This window comes from Siphateles boraxobius, unplaced genomic scaffold (assembly GCF_051911475.1).
Source record: "Siphateles boraxobius isolate OS27281-9 unplaced genomic scaffold, OSU_SipBor_1 7, whole genome shotgun sequence".
NCBI lineage: Eukaryota > Metazoa > Chordata > Actinopteri > Cypriniformes > Leuciscidae > Siphateles > Siphateles boraxobius.
The window spans coordinates 37848228-37867871 of NW_027509197.1; the positions used below are offsets into that span (position 1 = coordinate 37848228).

A 19644-nucleotide genomic window follows, 5' to 3' on the forward strand; every position below is an offset into this window, starting at 1 on the left:
CCGGTAACGGCCATACACGAGTTTAGTTCCGGCGGGAGAGTGACCTCTGACCCGATGGATAACGTAGGTTGTAGACGCCTCTCGCAGTTCAAACTAACTCAAGCTCCTCCCACATTTCTCTTTAAAAGTCCTCGTTTTAACTTCTAATTCGTGACCGGTGTTTGTTTTTCTCTATCCTCTGCGTTCGTCAATACGTCATGTTTCGGGTCAGAGGTCACTCTTCCGCCAGAACTAGACTCGCGTACAGTCGTTTCCGGAAGCCACTCGTTTTAGTTTATAAAGTTGTAAATATGGATTTTTTTTTGTTCCATAAACCCATCTCTTCGCTTCAGAAGGCCTTTATTAACCCACTAGAGTCGTAGGATTACTTGTATGATGGATAGATGTGCTTTTTTGGATATCAAAATCTCAGGCTCTTTTCACTCTCATTATAAAGCTTGGAAAAAACAGGATATTTTTTAATATAACTCTGATTGTGTTTGGCTGAGAGAAGAAAGTCATATACACCTATGGCTTGAGGGTGAGTAAATTAATGGTATAATTTTTTTTTTTAGGTGAATAATCCAATAATGTTGGCTTCATCAAGTCACTAGAAAATTGATCCTTGAAAATTTATCTTACAACAAAATCACTTTGTTTTCCAAAAATCTAGTCTAGACAAGCTTTCTATCACAAATTCTGCTAATAATAATAATGATAAAACACTTGTGCTGCATCCAAAATTGCATACTTCTCTACTATATAGTAGGCATAACACAATATTTTACAAAAAAATGATGTCCGAATTTACAGTACTCATTAAACAGTAGGCGAAAAGTACCCGGATGACCTACTACTTCCGGTAAACTTTTGAAGTGTGCATGTGATGGAGACTTTACTATCCGGATTTATGAATGGAGCTGGCGCTGTAGGTCACATGATAATGACATCATGATGAATGTAGAACGTCCAGATTACATTAATGCTATATAGAACGCACATTTGTAGCAGTTGTGAACTAAGTACTGTATTTATTGAAAATAAGTACCTGCTCGAGAGAGTATGCGATTTGGGACGCGGCCTGCATCTTCACACTCATGTTTCTTGTCAGACCCTCCTCTAAAGGGTTCATTCATCTTGCAAAGATTGTAATATTCTAATCTGAGAGGGGATTTTTTTTTTTTTTGCATCCATTTCTTTTTCTGTAATGTTAGTTTATAACTTAAAATATGTATTTATACATATTTATACCCAGTAATACACTGGAGGTTTTTTTTTTCATGTGCAATAAACGCTTTCTTAAATTACTGTTTAAATTTCTATCAAGACTTTGCATCTTGATTTGAAAGTTACAGTTTTGATTTGAGCTATTTTATGTATGTTTATTTTTATATGTGACTGTAAAACACTGTACTTTGGATTAAAAGCAAACAGTTAGCAGACATCTAGTAAATTGCACATCAGCATGTAAAATTAAGAATCATCACACCCAAGCAAATATCAAATCTGCAGATAAATGCTTATTATCTGCACTTTATTTCAAAATAAAGACTCCATGCCCTTATAATTAATGTTACCAACCTCTGCATGAGTGTGAATGTGTTTTGAGCGCTGGTAGATTCTTTGTGTGTGAGCGTGTGTATGTGTCTGTCTTTATTTTTTTTTTAATTAATTTAATTTAGTTTATATGTGTCCCAAGCATATTAATCATTAAAGGCCGCCAGAAGCAGAGGTGGCTTTTTATTATTATTTGGGAATATTAATACGGTTAATAACCCTGCAAACGTTTGCACGTAACACTTTCACTTTTTATCCCAGCTTTTCACTTGCACTGAGTTGTTTTTTTATAGTTTGCACTGTATAGTTTGTACACCACAATACTTACAGGTGTTTTGAATGTGTCTGTTATTATAAGATTTATTATATTTAATGAAATTGCCTTAGGCAATTACTTTGACTAACTGTACTGTACAAAAAGCATATAAATAAAAGGAACGCATATCAGTTTTGTTGAGTCGAAATGTAATTCTTAAGAGAAAAGCACTGAAGTATAAAATCAGAACACATGATAACAGGGCTACTTATGATAACTATGATTGTAATAGAGCATTACTCTTGTGGCACATACTAAAATAAATATTTAATTTCCATGTATTTATTTAATAACCTGTATTTTATTATACCTGCATCTACATAACCTAAAAATATAAAAATAAAAGCTGATTCTAAGTTTGTCATTTTGTTATTTACAAAATAAAGATATTATACCATTATTAACATTTAGAATAGCTTTTATTTTTATATTTTTAATCCATTTTTTGTTTTGTTTTACGTAATTTTAGTACTTCAACTTATTTTATTTCAATTAGTTACCCAGCAACAAATTTCTGCCTTTTCAATCAGCAAATATAGTTCTAGTGAATAACACAAATGAGCTGTGAAATGTCCTGATCAATGAGGTCATTGTTTGATTTTGACCGAACATTGAATTTATTTTTGTTATACTTTGTCATTCCATTCAAAATCATTTAACAAAATTATATAAATAAACATTCTTTAAAAGTTGTAATATTTTTCTCAGTAATTATTCCTTTTTTTCTTCTACTTTCATTTGTATCTTTTGTGATAATCAACATATAAAAAACACATAATTAGAACAATAACCATGAACATAATTAGATACTTTTACATATCAAAAAGGTTTATATATATATATATATATATATATATATATATACATACATTAACCATTAAATTCATTACAAATTAAGTAATTAATTAAAAGTTAACATTAAGATGTATACCAAACTCCTAATAAATAATTCATATAATATTATTTAAACATCAAATAATAATAATCAATAGTAAATAAATAAAATAATAGATACATAAAAAAAACGTTTTAAATGTAGCAGATTCATGAATGTAATAATAATCCCTGCTTAGCTTGATTACAATTAACCCCTCTATACTTTCAAGATTTTTAATTAACACACTTTTTAAATTATTATATTACATTATATTATATTAAATGAATGTTACCGGTTTGGCATAAGGAATTCTGTCGACATCTAGTGTTTATCTATTATTTTTATCTAGTTCAAGTTTGCAGAAAAATTGTATACAACATTTTTCATAGCAGATTGTATTCTAAAAAATAAATATTCATGAAAATAAATAAAGAGAGAACATAATTATTTATATCTCGTGGCTTTAAATAACGTTGATATTTCTAGCAACACGCCGACACATCTGACCGATTACGTTTGTAAACCAGGACAAGAAACGAAACCGAAAGTCACCGAGTCCTGGAAGCTAAACCGGATTCATCGGCTGGTAGTAATCGGTGACAGAACACACTGCGGCGATATATCATCTTAGTCTTATCAAATATGAGCATTGATCAGGACGTCGAGACGCGTCATATCCTGGACTGTTTCAGAGACAGACTGAAGCGGGTCATCCAGGTCGAGCCACTTCTGGATCAGTTGCATTTCCTCGGACAGGATCGAAGAGACAAAATAAGGGCCAAATCACGCGCGGACGGGGACATAAGCGCCGCAGCACTTCTGATCGACGAACTTATTCAAACACAACACGAAAAAGGATGGTCGAGAGAGCTGATCACCGCACTGGAGACTGCTCGATGCACACACGCGGTGAATTACGTGCTGAACAGCCCACCGGACCCGACAGTAGAGGCCGAGAACGACAGCTGTGTCCGCCTGATCGATCTCATGCACCTGACCCTGGTCAACATGAAGACCGGAGACGTGTGCGCGCACTGCTGCTCACTGGAGCTCCTGACGCTCGAGGACCAGGAGAACGTGAGTGACCCAAACTCACACATTACACTAGAGCAGAGCACTGGGGTTTACCTAACTGGGGTTTGTGGACCACTGGGGGTTCGTGATGAGGAACTACATGGGTAAATCAATTGATGAAAAGTTCAAATTAAATAAAGAAGTAAAATTTAAATAGATAAATAAATAAAAAAACAAATAAAGATACAGATAGATAGACAGACATATATAGACAGATATATTTAGACAGACAGACAGATATATATATATATATATATATATATATATATATATATATATATATATATATATATATATATATATATAGATAGATAGATAGATAGATAGATAGATAGACATATATAAAGACAGACAGACAGACAGACAGATATATATATATATATATATATATATATATATATAGACAGATAGATAGATAGATAGATAGATAGACAGACAGACATATATAAAGACAGACAGACAGATAGACATATATAGATAGACAGACAGATAGATAGATAGATAGATGGATAGATATATAGACATATATAAAGACAGACAGACAGACAGACATATATAGATAGACAGACAGACAGACAGACAGATAGATAGATAGATAGATAGATAGATAGATAGATAGATAGATAGATAGATAGATAGATAGATAGATAGATAGATGGATAGATAGATAGACATATATAAAGACAGACAGACATATATAGATAGACAGACAGACAGACAGACAGACAGACAGACAGACAGATAGATAGATAGATAGATAGATAGATAGATAGATAGATAGATAGATAGATAGATAGATAGATAGATGGATAGATAGATAGACATATATAAAGACAGACAGACATATATAGATAGACAGACAGACAGACAGACAGATAGATAGACAGACAGATAGATAGATAGACAGACATATATAAAGACAGACAGACATATATAGACAGACAGACAGACAGATAGATAGATAGATAGATAGATAGATAGATAGATAGATAGATAGATAGATAGATAGATAGATAGATAGATAGATAGATAGATAGATAGATAGATAGTCATGTAAAAACATTATCATCAGTAGAGGGCACTATAAACCAAACAGAAACAGATTTGCGGATTTACTGATGTTGTTTAACTCACAATTGAGAAATCCTTATTAGTAGTAGTAGTATATTAAATGCAATATCAAATTATTATTTTGTATTACATATACTAGTACTTCTAGATATATTTTATATTGTAACATTTATTTTTGTAATATTCTTTCACCACTACTAATAATAAACATTTTACACTTTATTTTAAGGTGTCATTGTTACAGTGTAATTAAATATTTAAGTACAGTGTAATATTAATTAACTACATGTACTTACTATAGGGTTAGGGTAGGATTAGGATTTGGTTGAGGGTTAGTTACATGTAATTATGCATAATTTACTGTTATTACTATGGTAATTACATGTAACGTAACAAGGACACTGTAAAATAAAGTGTTACCCAAATATTATTATTATTGGTAACACTAGTTTAGGGTCCATTTCTCACTATTAACTAGTTGCTTAGTAGCATGCATATTAGCATATTGGGTGGGTGTTTATTATAGTTGGAAGCTTATAAAGCACAGATTAATGCTTTATTCTGCATGATCATATTCCACATCCCTGAATGCTAATCCAATACCTAATCGTAACAACTATCTTACTAACTATTGATAAGGAGTTTATGGAAGGAAAAGTCGATGTTAATACTAGTTTAGGGTCCATTTCTCACTAAAGTATGTCTCTAGAAGCATATTACAAAGCTAGAGTTCAAAACATCATCACTAATGACCCATATTGAGTTTAAAGACCTGCCTCTGTGTGTGTGTGTGTGTGTGTGTGTGTGTGTGTGTGTGTGTGTGTGTGTGTGTGTGTGTGTGTGTGTGTGTGTGTGTGTGTGTGTGTGTGTGTGTGTGTGTGTGTGTCTCTCTCTCTCTCTCTCTCAGGTTCTGTCCGAGCTTTCACCCTCTCACTCATATTAAATGCATGAACTATTTGTTCATTATTACTCCTGCAGATTATGAAAGCCACTGAGAATCATGGGAACATAAACGGTGCTCGAGTGCTCCTCAGAAGGCTGGTGAAAAATGAAGCTGGCTGGTTTTCCAAATTCCTCCAGGCTCTGGAGGAGACGGAGCACCGAGATCTGGTGCGCGAGCTGCGGGGAGAGCCGTGCAACGAGGACGGTGAGGGGCAGATCATCACACAAGTGCTGCTTTCTCATCCGGCTGTCACTCATGGAAGCATCTTATGGGTAGCAATATTCAATCTAAAATGTAACATGCAAAATGACAATGCAATATGTAGAATGCCAATGCATTTACATTTACCATTACATTTGTGCAACGTTTCTGTTACCTGATTGTGCAAATCAATTATATAATTTACATTTGCCATTTCATTCACTACTTTTAATGTCAATTGAATAAATATTTTAATGCTTTATAAGATGCAAAATTAAAATGAATTGCAGAAATGATTACATGTTCAAGCAAAAACTGTAGCAAACTGTAGCAAACTGTTGCAAAAAAAACTAGCAAAATGATCATTTAAATGTTAATTTTCTTAATTGCATTTACACTCACAGCTAAGACACTTGTGATGGCATTTTCATTAAATGTCCCGCAATGAATGTTGAAAAGTTCAATGTGCACATAGAAAATGCATTCGGAGCCGATCACGTCCCCGCCCCGCCCCGATCTGTCAATCACTGCGTGAGGGTGGGGCTCGGCAACAGGTAAACACAGGTTATGGAATGTATTTTGAGGCGTTGGAAGGGAACATGGCGGCGGCAGAGCTGATACGAGCGTTACATTCACTAGCAGAAGAAGTGGAGCGTGAACAGAGAAATGGTAGTATAGTATAGTGTTTCCCGAAGATTATAAGATTATTATAGAACTAGTGCGTTGTTGGAACGTCTGGGATCATTTTCTGCATTATCAGGCGTCGACACTCGTTTGGTGTGAACATTATGCTACGCTGTTGATGTCTGATCCTATACTGTGTTAATGATGGTCTCGTTCTGTATAAAATATTCGGTAACACTTTATTTTGCAGTGTCGTTACATATGTTACATGTAGTTACTATAGTAATAACTATAAATTATGCATAATTACATGCAACTAACCCTCAACCAAACCCTAACTCTGCAGTAAGTACATGTAGTTAATTATTATTACTCAGTACTTAAATGTATAATTACAGTGTAACAACGACACCTTAAAATAAAGTGTAACCAAATTTTCTCATTGTCTGATACACATATGCTTATCTTTATTCTTATTACTATTAACTAGAGATGCACCGATTACAATTTTCTAGGCCGATTCTGATTTCCGATTTTTCAATGAGTTTGACATGCTGATACCGATTTTAACCGATTCCGATTTCATTTTTTCTAACCACTTTACAGCACACACACATATTTATTTTCTCTCTTTTCTTTAGTAGAACATTTAACATAGAATTTTTTTTTAACAGTAATCGCTATAAAATAGAACCATATAAATTACTCCTGTTGTGGGAAATTCACACACATCTAAAGTGCAGTGTTATGGAAGAATCATTTCCATCTTTTCACATTCAATATCCAACTAAAAAAATGTGTTAATTTCAAAAAGAAAATGTATTTTTCTTTTCTGACATAGCCTGCTCCAGTTCTTGTTAAAACACACCAGACATGCACATTCTGTGCATTTTGGGCACTTTTTGTGTGAAATCATATTTATTTTGTCCATCAAAAGTGTTATTTCACTTTAATTGAGCAAAAATAATTCAGCAAAAATAGACTCTGCGCCGAAACCCCGCTTCACTGCTGCTCACGCAACGCTCCTGCTCCCGGTGTGAATGCACTCATCGATTAACATGCACGCCAAAAAAAAATAAAAAACGCGCTGCTCCCGCTTGCGGTGTGAAACAGCCGTAATTCATGAGGTTTCCTACATGTGCGTTACGTGTGCACTTGTGATGCTGATGTGGCGCCAGAGTGCATTTGACGGGCATAAAAACGGCATATGTCAGTCAGACTGACCGGCCGGTCGCCGATCACCAGCCGATCAATCGGTGCATCTCTACAACTATAATTAACAATATAACAATAATGTTGGAGATCCTACAGTTTTTCCTTACAAATGCATAGGCCTATTACTCTGAGATCACAGAATATGACGGGTCAAATTCATAGCTACCGAAAAATGTGACCACTCTTTATTTCACCATAACTGAATGTGATGTTTAATAAAGTGACTCATTTGATGAGTAGCCTAACCATCTCCACTTTCTATTTTATAAAGCATATTGATCAGATATTAATAAATATATAGGGTCACAGAATCTGACGGGTCAAATTCATAGAAGACTAGCCTTTTTTGGGTGAATGTGGAGCAGGTCGGGGCTGGTGACATCATCGTCTATAATTCAGTCTAATATTTTAAAAACCGAAGCAGCACAAACTATTATTTTACCAGCACAAAACAGCACAAACAAACAAGACTATGTTGCTTGTATTTGGAACATGTAGTGTTCCTCAGAATGACAGATCAGTGTGGGGCGGTGATCGGCTCCGAATTCATTTTTAATTTGCACATTGAATTTTGCAACATTCATTGCGGGCCATGTAATGAAAATGCAATCACAAGTGTCTTAGCTGTGAGTGTAAATGCAATTAAGAAAAATAACATTTAAATCATTAGATCATTTTGCTGCAGGATTTGCTTGAACATGTTAAACATATCTACGTTTTAATTTTGCAACTTATAAAACGTTAAAATATGTATTCAATTTACACATTAAAACTAGTCTATGAAATGGCAAATGTAAATTACATATTTGAATTATTTTCATTTTGCACCAAACGTTGCACAAATGTAATGGAAAATGTCAATTTAAAACGGAAATGCATTGCCATTTTACATATTGCATTGTCATTTTGCACATTACATTTCAAATTGAGTATTGCTGCCCATATGCTTCCATAGTCACAGACTCTCTTAGAAAAACAGTAGTTGGAAACAGGAAACCAGCAGAGGTCAAACGTCACTCTGTTGTTTAGACTACACATTTGTAGCCTGGAAACCCCACTGTTAGTTTCTGTATATCCCTACAAACCAAAATAGCTCTTAAACGGATAGTTCACCCAAAAATGAAAATTCTGTCATTAATTACTCACCCTCATACCGTTCTTCTTCAAAACACAAATGAAGATATTTGTAATGGAATCAGAGATTTCTGTCTCTCCATTCACATTCACAGCTACACAACTTATTCTTGGACGCTTCAAAAAGTTCATAAAGAGATCGTAAAACTAATCAGTATGAATTTAGCGGTTTAGTCCAAATTTCCTGAAGAGACTTAAACCGATTGAATTTAGGCTTTTATTCAGATTTAAACACTGATCAGCGTCAGCGAACATAAACAGAAGCTCAAACGAAACTGCAAGAACAAGCCTCATTGGTCCTTGCGGAAGCTCAGTTCATTAAAAAGATCTTTATTTGTTGTTACAAAAATTTCTATTTCAAATAAATGCTGTTCTTTCCATCCATAAAATAATCATGGTAAAAAAAAAAAACAGTTTCCACAAAAATATTAAGTAAAATATGATATAATATATAATAATAATAAAAAGAAATGTATCTTGAGCAGCAAATGATCATATTAGAATGATTTCTGAAGGATCATGTGACACTGAAGACTGGAGTAATGATGCTGAAAATTCAGCTTTGATCACAGGAATAAGTTAGATTTTAAAATATATCGAAATAGAAAAGACTTATTTTAAATTGTAATAATATTTCGTAATATTACTGTTTTTACCGTATTTTTGATCATATAAATGCAGCATTAGTGAGCAAAAGGGATTTATTTCAAAAACATTAAAAGCATTTTGAACACTAGCGTTTTGTTAATGTTCTAATTTCGACTAAAGTAATATTTTGCAGTTCAGTAAGTACGTTTTAGAGTGTATCTAAACAAAAAGCATGATTTTGAGATTGATCTGAGTTTGTATTTTGTTGCTTTTTAAAAAATAAAGTGATGTACAGGTCATTTAACAATTCGATAGCACTTTATTTGACTGTCCTGTTTCCCATGTACATATTATGTACTTATTATAGTGATTACAATAACTAGATATTAACCATGAACCTACCCTTAAACTATGTAGTTACTGTATGTTATATTACCCAGTACTTTCTTAAGTACACTGTAAGTACACATACCAACAATTCGGTAACACTTTATTTTACAGTGTTCTTGTTACATATGTTACATGTAATTACCATAGTAATAACAGTAAATGATGCATAATTACATGCAACTAACCCTCAATCAAATCCTAATCCTACCCTAACCCTATAGTAAGTACATGTAGTTGCTTAATGTTACTCAGTACTTAATTATATAATTACACTGTAACAATGACACCTTCAAATAAAGTGCAACCAACAATTCTTTCGATTCATGCACGTTAGATTTAGATACATGTTTGATTTTGACCATTATGGCATGTCGACAGATATTCTGTGCATTGTTATTATGCATTACAATGAGGTGCTGCACTGAATTCAACTGTATTGATTACCTGTGTGCGTTACAGAGTCCATGTCAGTTGAGACCCACGAGTTCAGAACGGTTGAGGAGGGTGAACCGACGTGTTTGGCTCTCGCGAAGGAGACGGACCCGGTCCTGAACGGCTCTATGCCCGTTCTCTCCGCCAATAGCTCTCTTTTGTCAGAGGACCTGGACAGCAGTGTGGACAGCGGTGTTCTGGATGCGTCTGCTGAAAATGAAGGTGCATATCTGAAGCTTTTCCTTTCACAAGTCAAAAAAATAGTTGGGCAAACAGACAATCCTGCCATAAACTTGATCAATTATTTATTATTGTTGGCTCTGTGAGGAAATCGCTCATGCTCATGTATTGTGAGATGTGGATAAAAAGGCATCTGATAAATGTAAACAAGCCAAACTAACAGCAGTGCATATATTCTCTCACAGATGTAGACATGTATAAAGGCCAGGAGGAAGAGGAAGGAGATCTCACAGAGGAAGGAGATCCCACAGAGGACGATGAGCCGTCAGGTACAGTCAAATGACTTCATCCAAACTGAAAGAGTGTAGGTTCATATCTAATGCTCCAGTTTGGACAGTCCCAGCAATTAGTGTAGTGTAAAAGATGGAAAAAATGAGTTAAATTACAAACCACAGCGATTTAGTTTCTAGTCATGCCCATCTCAGAACTATTTCATACTTGCTATTATTAACAGTCCTTCCAGAAAAATGCAGAGTTTTTTTTGTGATTGTTGCGGGCAAAAATCCTTGATTATGCGGCACGTTTTCTTAAAAAATGCGATGGAATATGTGGGATATTTAAGCAATTTTATGCGATGAAATTGCGGGAACTTGCAAAAACTGCGTTTTTATGAAAAAGAGAGAAAAAAAGTGATTCCCCAACACCCTGTTCTCACTATGTGAAGAGTCATTTCTTATTACTTCCTATGATAAGCAAGCATACGACATCACAGAAAGTGCTGGGAATATTTCAGTTCTCATCTTGTTTTATTTCAGACCTTAATAAACACATGGCTCAAACTTACAAAACATTGATGAGTCAAACAATTTCTATAGCTTTACAAAAAGGAATATGCTACAACTTCTGTAAAAATGAATAAATAAAATATTAAAAAAATGTGTGCTTCCTGTTTTACAGCTTTTCGATGATGTTCACGTCGCGTAATTACGTCACTTCATAACGTTCCCATGGCAACAGGGGAAAATGGCTACACTTGTGTGAAGTAAACGCAACATTTTTCAACTTTCTGCTAAGATATTTGTGACATTTTTGGAACGCAAAAGCGGGGATTATGAAATCATGCTAGCCCCGCATATTTTGCGCGGAAATCGCCAATTTATGCGGTGAAAGTGCGGCGTATATGAAAAAATGTGGCCCCCGCATAAATATGCGGACTTTGGCTGATTATGCATTGAATTATGTGATCGCATAATCGCGTTTTTCTGGAGGGACTGTATTAAGTGTAATCTCAACAAAAAAACATTATCCAGTAGGGCTGTGTGGCATTCACTCAGAATTCAACTTAGAATAGTTAAATGAAAACTTGACTTAAAGCCTTTATGTATAATGCATTATAGCTTTTCATGAATAATTGTAACCAAAGTTAAAATGGTTTTAAGATTTGCAGAATACTTGTTATATCTGAAATTAGTTGTTTGTCATGTGTTTTAATACATTATACTTTCTAAAGATGTAACATAAATATTATAATATATTATAACTGTGGTTACAATTATTCATGAGACCATGCAATGCAATATAAGGTGCATTAAAAGGCATAATAATGCATTAAACATGTTTATAATGCATTATATATAAAGGCTTCAAGTTAAGTGTTACCAAATGTGCATTTAATTACTATACATTTCAAAACAAAAAAATAAAACATAAAAGACCAACATGAAGCAGGATGGATACTGAATCTGTACATACTGTGATCTAGCCTTTTCAGTTCAAATTCATAGGAATTACAAGCAATAATGAATTTCTACCGACACTTTTCCAGTAATGACGAACAATAGGAAAAGTCATGGAAATTCATTGGTCAACAATTGAACCTTGAAATTAGTAATTGAATAAATGCCACAAAACTCTATTTAACAGAGTTATTCAAAGTAACCCTGCTTTCATGTTTATAATTGTTTGAAAGGAAATAAGGCATCAAATCTCTTTACCCTTTGACATTTCAGCTTAGTTCTTTTGTGCAATACATCTAATGACCCACAATCCAGCCTTCGCCTGAGAAACGTTCCCACGAGCAATTAACCGTCAGGACATTTTCAAAGATTTATTATTATAAAAGCGTATGGAAAAATATGGCTTAGTTGTGTTCAGCGGCCTGACTCTCAGTGGTTCTGTTAGTCACTGCTCCACATATGAGACGTCGCCCTCGACCGCATAGAGTTCACCAGTCTCGTCCCCTCAAAAAAGTGTTAAATCACTGTCACATCCAGGGAATATTTCCACTCGCAGACCGAGGCCTGCCGCTAACATGAGGGCATGTTGAAGAGATCAAGAACGGCTCTGGTCATGGTCTGCAGGGGAGAGGGGAAATATGCATATGCCAATTTCTGTCAAACACAAGTATAATTCTCTTCAGAGACAGGAAGGCGTAATAAAAAGGAAGTTTAGGTAACTTAATGGCTAAATAAAACACTCATGATATTGCTAGGATAATCATTGCAAATATACATTCAATAAGTCACTGAGCCCTAGTATTGCTTCAAATATGCATTGCAAAGAAAAATGGCAAGTCTAATACAATGGCAGCATGTAAAAACTGATGCACAGACTCACTAAAAACTTCAGCATATTAGAATGATTTCTGAAGACTGGAGTAATGATGCTGTAAATTCAGCTTTGATCACAGGAATAAATAATATATTCACATAGAAACCAGTTATTTTAAATTGTAATAGATCGTATTTTTGATAAAGCAAATGCAGTTTTATTTGCAGCTTCTAATATTCAGGTGTTTTAGCACTTCATTCACAGCAGAGGAATTCCAGGATGCACGTGATTTTTGACCACATTTTAATTATTTGTTTAGTGCATTCTATCATTCTGCCAAAAATGCTATTAGCTTAACCACCTGTGATCGTACATGCTTATAAAAGCAACTCGTCCAGATCGGTGACTTCTGTAGGAATGCCATATTCTCTAGGAATGCCATATTGTCAGAGAATTATAAACACTCTAAGTTTCCTGTTAGCATGTCAAAAATGAGTCGCACCAACCAACATCCACTCAGAAAACTACAGTGGCATAGACCAGTAAAATTCACATGCATTTACTTTGAAGAACATGAGTTCTTTAGTGTTTAGTGCATTTGATTATTTACTCCTTAAAGTCACAGTAAGGGAGGATGGGACCCATAGGAAAGAAAAATAACTTTTCTATTTGAATATGTTTAAATGTAATTTATTCCTGTGATCAAAGCTGAATTTTCAGCATCATTATTCCAGTCTTCAGTGTCACATGATCCTTCAGAAATCATTCTAATATGATGATTTGATGCACACGAAACATTTCTGATTATTATTTATCAATGTAGAACAGAAACAGTTGTGCTGCTTCATATTCTTTGATGAATAGAAAACTCAAAAGAACAGTATTCATTTGAAATAGAAACCTTTAATAATATTATAACTGTCTTTAGTTTCACTTTTGTTCAATTTATTGCATCATTGCTGAACAAAAGTATTAATGCCATAAAAAATAAAAACATACTGACCCCAAACTTTTGAACAGTAGTATATGCAACAACCGTCTCATTTGTGTCCGTTTTTGTTTTGAAAGAAACATCAGAGATAAAAGTCGATACTTGCGTAACGCAGCTGAGAAATCCATTAAGAGTCTTGAGTTCTAAAAGAAAAACATTCAAGCAATAAAATGTTGCTCCCGGGAACCTGATTTGTTGCTTCCTTGTTTCCTTCTTGTGTAATGAATTCCCTAAACTAAAAACAGTTTCATAAATCAAATGATCAGGCTGGACAGGGTCGGCACTGCTTGCGAGCTTGACTTAATATTGAATGATAAATTCAATATGATTCACAATTTAATGCATTCCTCTTATTATTTATCACTCTTTTTGCCTCGCTATAACATGTTGATTATGAATGATGATCTCTCTGATTAAAAAAACACTCTCCAAGAGCTTGCATGTGGATTAACCTGGTCAAATCATATAAATGAGGGTGTCTTTAGATAAAAAAGAAGTTCAATGGAAGTTCAGAACTATACAATGGATTTGGCTCGCTATATTCCTATGATTCAGTTTATCATACATTTCAGTTTTGCTCTGATTCCCAATGTTATGTGAAATTACAAGTTAATGCAGTATGATTGCTAAGATCTCACTCAAGAGAGTGGTTTAAAGGTGACGTCAATTTCTAGGCAAATGTAAAAGACTGATGGCTGTAAATATATATATATATATATATATATATGTTTAATTTCACAAATAAAATAAGTTCTGTTGAACATTACTTGAAGACATTTATACAGTATAAGATCAGAGAGTATCTTCAACTACCAGAAGGGTTTGAGTTTAAAGATTTCTGTTGCATAATTTTCATTACAATTAAGCAGATTTACCCCTCAAAATACTGTAATGAATACTGTACAACAAACACCACCATATGAATGCTTAATGATTGAAATAATATAAATTAACATACAATATTTCTTGTTAAATATGTTCTTTTGCTATGGGTTCCCTCTGGAATTTATTTGGAAAGTAAATTATAAAAATGTAATTTTTTACCACAGACAGTATTTTACTTTGAAATCCAAAAAGTGGCATTATAAAAATCCATAGGATAATCTATAAATATAGAGGAACCCCTGTCTTTAAATTCACTTCTGTTTTTTTTTAGATTCTAACCTAAACATATATACTTATATATTGCGAGTGTGCTTTAAAAAAAGTTGCCAAATAAAGACTTGCAACTCCTACAAGGATTTAAGTGTACATACTGAACTAATTGGACTGATGTGGTTCTTAAATAGCAATTTATATTTTCATATATATATTTAATACAAAATTTAATATTAAATATATAAAATAAAATAATGTAAAAAAAAACAATCTCACAAAACAGATTGCAAAGTACCTAATAGTACTAAAAATTTTAATTTAATATAAAACAAAATCTATTTCAGTGTTTTTTATTTTATTTTGGGGTTAAACATAGCATACATGTTGTTCACAGGTTTCGTGAGACTTACAGCAGGCTTATAGACCGTCTGAATGAGCTTTAGACTGGCTGATTCATAAACAACAGTGTTATTTTAACTAGCCAGGGATAAAGAAAACACAGCTGTGATTGCAATAGCTGAGCCTCTGTGCGGCCCACGAGACACAGACACAGAGTCATGTCTACTGTACCTGCAGGATCATCATGTCTCTCTCCTCTCTCTCTCTCTCTCTCTCTCTCTCTCTCAGCGAGTAAGAGGACCGTTGAACTGCGAGACTATCAGATGGAGGTGGCCAGACCAGCTCTGGAGGAAAAAAACATCATCATTTGCCTCCCAACAGGAAGTGGTAAAACCAGGGTTGCTGTGTATATCACTAAAGAACATTTGGAGAGGAAGAAGCAGATGGGACAGCCCGGGAAAGTCGTCGTTCTGGTCAACAAGGTGCTTCACTTCCACTGCCATACATCAACTACAAAGATGACAAATTCACCAGTCAATATTAGAAATAGTAAAACATTATTAGGTGTAATAATTAGAAAATAATATACTACAATACCATATCTGATTAATTCTGCTGCTATTAAAACAGATCTTAACTAATGAGATCTCAATGTCTCAGACAGAGCTCAGTTTTGCCAATATTTATTTCATTTCATTGACTTTATTTATAAAGCACAATTAAAACAACGTGATGTTGACCAATGTGCTGTACAAACACACAATAAAATGTATTTTCAGACAATACATTGACAAACAAACATCTGTGAAGAGCCTTACCAATTATCCTACTGATCCAAACGCTAATTCTTGCAAATGCAATTTTAAATTTTGCTTAAAAAAACTTAATGAGGGAGCAAGTCTAAGGTGTAAAGGTAAATTATTCCAGCGCTTTGGAGCTGCCGCAGCAAAAGCCCGATCACCACTCAAGGTGATGATACACAGGGCAACTTTTTGAGCAATGTTGCTGGGCAATGTTGCCGTCAACGGGCAACCAGATGGGACACAGTGCCCACAATCGATCTAAATTATCCAGATATAAATGTATTGTCCATTTTTATGGGAAAGTGCCCAAGCAACAATTGCTCGGCAAGATTGCCCAGCAACATTGCTCAAAAAGTTGCCCTGTGTATCATCACCTTCAGTTTTAATCTAGCTCTTGGAATGTCTAGGATCATCTGATTTGCTGATCTAAGTATATGAAGTATATTCTGTTTATGTATATGAAGGAGATGCACTAGATATGGTGGGGCCAAATTATGCAACGCTTTTTTATACAAAAATCAATCATTTAAAATCAATTCTGAACTGCACAGGCAACCAATTTAGTGAGGCTAAAATCTGTTCCATGCTGCTTTTTGTGAGTCCCCATTAAAAGTCTAGCAGACGCATTTATATTTATTTTTTTCTAATTATTTGCCAATATATACATTTCTCATCAAATTCTTTAAAGACCAGATGATTTTTTACATTAATTCCACAGCCCTAAACACTCACTGTATGTCAATAATTGTCTCATTTGAGAATTTAAAGAGAAAAATCTGAGATAAAGTTGAAACTTACATGAGCAACTTTTGAGAAACAACACTGTCCTCCGCCCAACTGTATGAGCGATGCGTCTTTTCAACTCTCTGAAAAAGAAAAACAGAAATGAGATGATGTTTTTGAGTGTTTGCTATAGGAGCAGAGGGACTTTTTGTCCTGCTGAATCATAAAACTGATGATAAAAGATCCACATCAGCAAAAGTGTGGTGGAAACCTACAACTCAGCACCTCGGTTGGTCCAGACTTCCTGAGTGGCCGGTTCCCTGCAGAGAAATAACAGACATTTAAAGTGAAATCACCCAAAAAATGCCATGCAATGCCCTTGCAACCACCAAGAAAACCTTAGCACCCGCCTAATAAGCGGGATATTGTACGTCCAGACAATTTTTTGTGGTAACAAACAGCTGGATGTATATTATCCCACTTATTATATGATTACTTGCCACATTTGAGAAGAAACCGTTTTGAAATCTGACCTGTTTAATATCTTATAATCCATTAGAGTACATTAAATAACTGAGATAATAAAATAATAATAATTGTTTGAATTAAATAACAGAGCTAGTCCGCGATGTGATACAAGAGACATGAAAGAAATGCCAGACTCAAATACCGGTTATTGGGGAACAGCTGACCTTGGTATGTCACAATTGACCAATCAGAATCCAGCATTTCATAGAGCCGTGTGATAGAGTGCAACAGTCAGCTTCCGGAAGTAAAAACTCCATTCATTTTCTCCATAAGGCAATTGATTTTGAACAATAACGTATAAACCTTAAACCTTTAGATAGATAGAAGGTTGTAAATCGATGGTATTTGCTTCTGCTGAAGCCGTCAGCACGCATTATTTCAGCTTATTTTATAAAATAATCGTGTTTAACAGTGGATTCCCTGGTGAAAAACTACACCTATGATGCTGTACAGAAAATTACACCAATCAGAGTCGAAAAAAGCAACACGCACCAAAAGAGCTCTTTAGCTCCGCCCACTCCCATGAAGCACTGCGAATGATCGAGTCGATCTCCATACGCTCTCAAAATACTGAAATGTTTGTATATACATGTTTGCATATTTTGCAACAAACAAATATATAGTTTTTAACATATAATCAACATTTGTAAATGAGTAGTTTTATATTTCACCATCATTTTTAGTTTGATTATGCTGTTCGCGATGCTTCATGGGATTTTAGTTCTTTCTCTCACTAAAGCCGTTAAGTTCGCAGTCTTGTATCTTTGTCTTTTGTCTGATTTTCACAATTTTTTTTCCTTCAAATCAAATTTTCAATGTTATGATTCACCTCGTCGCTGATTGGCTTGGTTCATGGCTTATAACTCATTATTGAAGACTATTTTAAAATCCCTATGGGAAGAATGAATGAAAAATATATTTCTGGAACCAGCACCGCTGAAAAAAGGGGGCGGGCACTGTTTCACTCTATCGGGGAACAGCTGACCTCGGAATGTTGCAACTGACCAATCAGAATCCAGCATTTCAGTGAGCTGTGTAACAATGCTAAATAACTTCTTTCCAGGTTCCCCTGGTCGAGCAGCACTACAAGGCCGAGTTCGGGCGGTTTCTGAAGCACCAATACTCAGTTGAGCGAGTCAGCGGAGCCTCGCAGCTCAAAATCTCCTTCCCACAAATCATAGAGCAAAATGACATCATCATTTGCACAGCACAGATCCTGGAAAACTCTTTAGCCAAAGCCAAGAACGGCGACGAGGACGGGATCAAATTATCACGTAGGTCACATTCCCCTTCACTCCCATGCATTAAACAGAATTATTTCAACACTTTGAGAGTCAGAATCCAGGCAAATGGGTTCACCTTCTGTTAGATGTAAAAAAGAGACCAAAGCTCCTCCTCTGAGGTTTCATGTGACAGTGTTTTTCCCCATCAGTCTTTGCTGGCAGATTCAGCTCTCCTGTGAGTCTCTCTGGCAGCGTCCACAGCAAGGTGGGATTACTCCTGTGGCATATGCTGTTTGTTGATTCCCCCCCTCGTTTTAACTCTTAAACCCTTTATTTTTTTATTTTTTGGTCCATGGGCCACATGTCTGGCTGAACAAATTCAGTGGAGATTTGCTGTCATTTCAGAGCCCATTCCGGCCCTCAGGGGCCAAACAGGCAGCACCTTTAAAGTCTGGTTTGTAAAACGTGGCCACATCACCCACCGCCTCTGTCAGTGCGTGAAATACAGACTTTTTTTTCTTCTTCCCAGAGTCCCCTGGGAGCGCCGGAAGGCTGAACAAAAACTGTAAACTTAGCCGGTGAGAATGGACTGGAGGTTTACAGCACTCGCCTTTGTTGATTAGAAACACATGCTAGAAAAAAATGACCTAGAGCTTTTGCTATTCGTATAAAAGTACCATGAACAATGTATTATTAACATGTGTTAATAATACATATAAACACATACTTACATCTTTAGAACAAAATGAACTTTGTTGTTTGGACCCCATTGACTTTCATTGTATGGACAAAAAAACAAACATTTCAA

General features: G+C 34.9%; 1 protein-coding gene across 2 annotated transcripts in view; it reads left to right on the forward strand.

Moving 5' to 3' along the window:
* Positions 1-3256: 3256 nt before the first annotated feature.
* The window catches only part of ifih1 (interferon induced with helicase C domain 1), a 29143-nt gene continuing 12755 nt past the window's right edge, over positions 3257-19644 (forward strand). The window contains exons 1-6 of one of the 2 annotated variants that reach the window (XM_077216256.1): positions 3257-3806; positions 5853-6021; positions 10429-10623; positions 10827-10910; positions 15848-16041; positions 18677-18887. In XM_077216256.1, the coding sequence (XP_077072371.1) occupies positions 3372-3806; positions 5853-6021; positions 10429-10623; positions 10827-10910; positions 15848-16041; positions 18677-18887 (1288 nt within the window). In that variant the 5' untranslated portion in view covers positions 3257-3371. Of the gene's footprint in view, positions 3807-5852; positions 6022-6589; positions 6688-10428; positions 10624-10826; positions 10911-15847; positions 16042-18676; positions 18888-19644 lie in introns of those variants that run through there. The other variant, XM_077216257.1, reaches the window with a different exon arrangement.